Below are 6,069 nucleotides of genomic sequence, written 5' to 3'. Positions count from 1 at the left end.
TAAGTAAACACTGTTATTCTACTGTGGATTATTGCATGGAAGACTGTCCAAAGACTTCTCCATCAGACCAAGCAGCGATGAAACGTTCTCCATCACCCTCTTATCCAATCTAGTCATATGGATGCTGATGTGCTCATGAATAATTTATTATGATAAACTATGTCGTAATTGTTTTGCTTTTCAAGAGCTGATAAGTTATATATCAATCTTCATTATGAGTTAATTAGTCTCTAGACTCCACTAATGTAAAAAAGCACTAGTTGTTTTTCTTCGAAAAGGAGCGCTTTATTACTTAAAAGGTTTAAGCATTACACCCAGTCACCCAGCCTCTGCATAACTAAGATGCACACAACCAACAAATTCGTCACACCAAGCCAAAAAAAAAAGAAGAAGACAAATACAAATAAACTAAGTTCTGTATAACGCCTAAACCGTACCGTAGGTGATCCAATCCTGAGGTCAAGCTGCCACCCTTGTTTGGTAAAAGTATTCCTCGCCGTGGCCTCCAATCATGTACACAGCTCCGTAAACAGGTCTCGATTCTTCACTCGTTGTAGATAAGACCATAAACGAAGCGTCTCGGCACATTTGTAGATAACCTGCATAAGAGAAGTACTTTTATCGTTAAAAAAAACTTATCATTTCTTCATAGCCAAAGCGATCAAATCACAGCAAGCACTAGTTGTTGTTTTTACGCGAATACCCAAAGCTTGCGTATCATTTTATTGATAGAAGAATTAAAGAATGAGTAAGGGGGTCGTACAACGCATGATACAAATGCGGGAGGCGTGAATATGGCTACCGAAGCAGACGGACATGGATGCTCGGCCCAAACAAAAAAGTAACACGCTAAACTCGCCACCATGGAACACAACCAAAACCAAACTAACAAGACAACAAACATCATCAAAACTACCGTTGAGGACACCGTGAGCACACAAGACGAAGCCTTCATGGAGGGGAACGACGCCGGGGCGCTGTCGCCGTTCGATCCGCAAAGCAGGACCTAGGCTTTCCCCTAATGGTCGAAGAGGGGCACAAAAAGCGGCCATGACAGCGCCTCCAAGAAGGAAATGGCGCCCGCAGGTGTCGCCGCTACCAGCATCGAAAGGTCAAGCAAGGACTCCATGACCGAGTCTGAGCAGTCCCAAGCCATCGGAGCAATAGTCGAGGAGGAGGAAGTTGGGTCGGAGGCCGGAACCGCCATCGCAGGAAGGGGACCAACGCCTTCCGTCGAAGGAGGCATCAGGCGCTATCGGAAGAATGAGCTAATGAACATGCGAAAGGGCGGACGGAGCACGGAGGTGGGCGGGGTTGGGCAGCCGGGCGAAAGAATGGAGGGTGTGATGGTGGCCGAAGACCCGAACGAACCAAGATCCGAAGAGGAACGCAGATCCAGGCTACCAGGATCAGAGTTGCAGGGACGTTGGACGAGTCGAAGGAGCTGGAGGGGGCGTAGCTCCAGAGGCACGCCGGAGTCGAAGCCGCACCAGGGTGGATGTCGCCCAACCACGTACGCCTGCAGGGGCGTTTGCGGAGATGTGGAGACACTGACAAGTCGAATGAGCAGGAAGTGGACACAACACGGTCGCGGGGAGCACTGGATCTGCAACCGCTCTGGCCAACCATGGACACCGGAGGAGGGCACAGGTCCATGGCCGCCGGAGCCCAAGCCGCACCTGCAGGGTATGGGGAGGGTCAAGGGAGATCGCAAGCGTGCCACACACCCGGCCAGTGTGCTGCAGGAGGCGGCCGCCGCCGGGCAACCACCCAGATGAACCGCCACGCCCCGGAGCCATGGCCGCAGCCCATGGGGCGGAAGAGCGCCCTATGGCCGGCCTGCCCGACCAAGATGCCCCGGCCACGTCCTCCTGGGATCCGGTGCCAGCAGCAGCAGGGGGTACTGGCGTAGGTGGATCTAGCGCGAAAGGTGGGGAGGGGGAGGACGCGCCGGCTAAGTCCAGGAGCAACCGGATCCCGAGCGAGGGCCGGGGGGGACATCCGCCAAAGGCACGCTGGTGCCGGGAGTCCGCATAGAGCCAGGCCAGCCGAGGCGCCACCTTCCTAGGAGGAGGCGCGGCTTCACCTGCTGCTCCTCGATGGTGGCGAGGAGGTGGGGCGAGGTGGGAAGGGGACGCGGCGGCGCAGCTAGGGTTCCCCCACCGCCGTTGGGGGAGGCGACACGAGGGTCGCGGGAGGGTTCCAACAGCAAGCACTATCAAGTGGTCTATGTTGCAACACCTTGTCGGCTCAATCTTCGGCATCACGATTTTGAAACTGCGCAACTGAGCATTTATTTACACAAACGGCAGCAGAAATTCTAGGTTTATGGGAGCCGTTGGAGATGCTCTTAGTCCCTCCATAAGGATCCCAAGAAGTACCCTGAACCAGATTCAGCAACGATAGTTACCATCTGAACCTCCGATCATTTGCTAAATCGTTAGCATACCATATTGGCGCCAAAACCACAATAAGAAGATTAAGTTCTACACTGCCACTTCAAACAAAATAGAGACCACGCTGCTATTACAGCAGCAGATGTTCATACACAAAATATAGGACAAAAAAATTGGACTAAAACACTGACAGCAGTAACACACGATGACACGACGTCCAAACGACTCGCTGGCCACCACGGAGGCGGAGCACCAGGTGCAGAGTGGACTCCTTCTGAATGTTGTAATCGGCGAGCGTGCGGCCGTCCTCGAGCTGCTTGCCGGCGAAGATCAGGCGCTGCTGATCCGGCGGGATGCCCTCCTTGTCCTGGATCTTTGCCTTACCATTGTCGATGGTGTCAGAGGACTCCACCTCAAGGGTGATAGTCTTGCCGGTGAGGCTCTTCACGAAGATCTGCATCTGCATCATTGGAATTTGCAATTCAGTGTTAAGTCACCAAGTACATGTATAGAAAATTGAAGTCAAGTGCTTCAAAACATAATTCAGTCATGTAAATCGTAAGGAAGCAGTTTAAATCTTTTCAAGACAAAACAGAAAATCTGTAGTCAATATTCGACAGCTACCGAGAGAAACCATGGGATCATGCAACAGCAAGGTTTGATCTAATGTGAAAGAAACGATTAAGCAGATTGTGCTAATAGGACTGGCCATTGGAAGAGCAACGCGCAGATGAGACTCATCAGAAAGACGGAAACACGGTAAACATTAGACTGAGTTTCAATCTGCAAACGACAATCCTGGCCGACAAGTTGGTTCAATCAACGTACAAACAGCAGCATCCAAGTGCAATCTACAGGGATGCACCGCACTATATCGACTGATCTACGACAGATGGTTCAGCGCTAAGCCGCTAATGGATCAGAGCTAGAGAACAAGATAACCGATCGACAGTTTAATCACAAGGATAGGATGCTAGATCGATCTGGTTAATTGGTTGAAGGCTTGTCGATCGGGCGTGCAGGAATTTATAGATGGGAACGAGGTCGCCTCGGTTACGTCACGCGTGTGCCGAGCCGACCGAGTATCCTTGTGCAAACAAAAAACTGAAGGCGGTGCTGAACCTGGTCCCACGCGCAGTCTCCTGAGACATTATTTCCATTTGATTTTGGACGCCGATAACTGGCGAATGTTCGGGGCTTCTGGAGTCCGGTCCGAACTAGTTGTTCGGAGCGGGAGCATCACGTGCTGAACAAAAGTGTTCGGGCAGGCAATCATAAGGCCCGAACGCCTGCACGAACTCCAATAACCAGGCGGTGACCCGGGTCCTACCAGACGCTGGATCCAACTGGTCGTCCCCTACATTCTCTTGATCCCAGGATCTCTTTCCCCCCCACTCCATCGTTCCCCTCCCCCCCCCCCCCCCCCCGCCCCTCCATTGTTGCCCTGCCCCTACCCAGTTCCCCCGCCCCTCCATTGTTGCCCTGCCCCTACCCACCGCAAGTTGCCATGGCAAGATCTGACGAGCACTAGTCCAGATCTGAGCTAATTGCAGGTTAGTTGTGGTCGCCGACGCACCTTCCCTTGCCCCCTCACTCCTTATCTGGCCCCCGTTCTCCCGTTAGTACCATACAAATCTTCCATGTTACTCATCCTTATAGCTTCTGTTCGTGCCATGAACTATTTACCCTGGTTTGCCAAAAGAGAGCATGCATGATGAAACAATGAAAAAGAAGTCGTACTTGTACACAAATTGTTGCCAATTGTGTTCTGGTGTTCTTGCCATCTTGCGTAATTGTTTAAGTTGTTTAATGAAAAAAGTAGAATGTACTACGCAAAGGAGGAAGAAGTAGTAGCCTTATTGTATTGTTGGCATAGGAATGGATGCTAGAATAACTTACCATGGGGATGCAAAGTTTAAGTTGTCGCCAGGTGTGCAGTGATGGGCATTACCATGCGTGTGATGCTAAATATTGCCATGTAGAAATGTTGATGTTGCCATGTGTGTACCGCTGGTATTACCATGAGTGTGCTGCTAGTATTCCATTATCTAGTGAATGTTGCCATGTGTGAACAACTGAAATTGCCATGTGTGTGATGCTAATATTGCCATTATCTAGTGAATGTTGCCACGTCTGAACAACTGAAATTGCCATGTGTGTGACGCTAATATTGCCATGATATGGTGAATACTGGCACGTGTAGACAACTAAAACTGCCATGATATTGCCATGTGTGTGGTGCTAATATTGCCATGTTGTACTGAAAAGAAAAATGTTTTAACGCTTTCTTTTCACATGTATTTGAAGGGGGGACAAACAAAAAGGCAGTCGTAATGAGGATGGACCAAAACAATGGAGGGAACCCCTGGTTCTATGGCTCACTGGAACTAACACCATGGGGTGTGCAGGATTATGAGGATCTAAACTCAAATGGACCTTTGCTGCCACTCCTGCAGCAATACGTGGACAAAGGTACTTGATATGCATAAAAAATACACTAAGAAAATAGTTTGGAAAAGACCTTACGTACGGACGAGAATCTGATTCGCGAGAAATAAAATGCAGGTCGTTTGGACGCATCCACGTCTGCCATGGTGTACAGGACAAATGAACAAGGAATGCCTGGTGGCAGCACGCGACCAATACAACAGCAGCAGTTCCCAATGGCGCTATGTGGTCAGCTTGGAATTTTAAAGAAGAATACATATTGTAAGAAAGGAAAAAGTAGGTTCGCAGGCAAGAAAACTTATGGTTTTAAGAAAATGCAGGAGCTGAAGATGATGTCGTGGGGAGGACAGGGGTGGCAGCAACGCCTACACCATCTTACGCAGGTGAGGGGTCTATACCAAAACTAACTTGGCATGGGAATGTGAATGCACTTGACATCTTTGAGGAAAAAAATAGAAGTTGTATTACAATGTAGTTCACATAAAAGAGAGAATACAATGAAAGTGCATTAATAGAAGTTGCCATGTGTTGGACGTACGACTTGTCGTGTGTATAAGTATAAAAGTTGAGAGTAACGAGAAATGTGGGGAAGCTTGCCTTCAGTGTTGACGGTGTCCAAATATGGGTAGTGCAGTAAAATTGCCATGCAAGCGTGTGTGAACTTGCCATGTCTGTAAAGGAAAAAAATTTAACTCACCTGTAAATGAGGGGGGAGTTTGCATAAAAAATGGGTAGCTGAGCTTACCATGTGTGTTGGAAAAAATAGAATTGAAAATGACAACCACATGTATATAAAAGTTGCCATTAACGAAGGTCAATAAAAATTGCCATGTTATGGGGTTTAGTGAGGTTGCTGCATTGTCGATCACATGAATAACCGCATTTCAAATTAAAAGAAGTAAGGGAAAAACAAAAATGGGGTGTGCGTGTGGGGAGGGGTCTGTGGAGAGAAACTTGCCATGTGTGTGTGAAACAAAAGTTGTCAGAACCGTGTCAATGAACTTGCAGTGTCAAAAATATCATGTAAGTTGCCATGTTTGAACAGTTGAAAATGCCAAATGAAAATGAAAAAACACAACCGGTGTTACAGCAAAAAAAATGATGCATCATTGGACCGACTACCATTTCGTTGGTACTACAAGTTGCCACGTGTACTGAAAAGGAAAATGTTTGACACAAATGTGAATTATGTACTTGCAAATTGCAGGGACTAGTACTTCGCACC

General features: G+C 48.5%; 1 protein-coding gene across 1 annotated transcript; it reads right to left on the bottom strand.

Annotated features, from left to right (window-relative positions):
- Positions 1–2,485: 2,485 nt before the first annotated feature.
- On the bottom strand, positions 2,486–3,374 carry LOC123164242 (ubiquitin-like). The gene is made up of 2 exons (XM_044581654.1): positions 3,225–3,374; positions 2,486–2,856 (listed from the first exon to the last, which is right to left on the bottom strand). Exons 1-2 carry the CDS (start codon positions 3,234–3,236, stop codon positions 2,575–2,577), a joined length of 294 nt encoding a protein of 97 aa, XP_044437589.1. The 5' UTR covers positions 3,237–3,374; the 3' UTR covers positions 2,486–2,574.
- Between the last annotated feature and the right edge of the window lie 2,695 nt (positions 3,375–6,069).

The sequence above is a fragment of the Triticum aestivum genome, chromosome 7D (assembly GCF_018294505.1).
Source record: "Triticum aestivum cultivar Chinese Spring chromosome 7D, IWGSC CS RefSeq v2.1, whole genome shotgun sequence".
In the NCBI taxonomy this organism is placed as follows: Eukaryota; Viridiplantae; Streptophyta; class Magnoliopsida; order Poales; family Poaceae; genus Triticum; species Triticum aestivum.
This window is presented reverse-complemented; position numbering and strand designations above follow the sequence as displayed.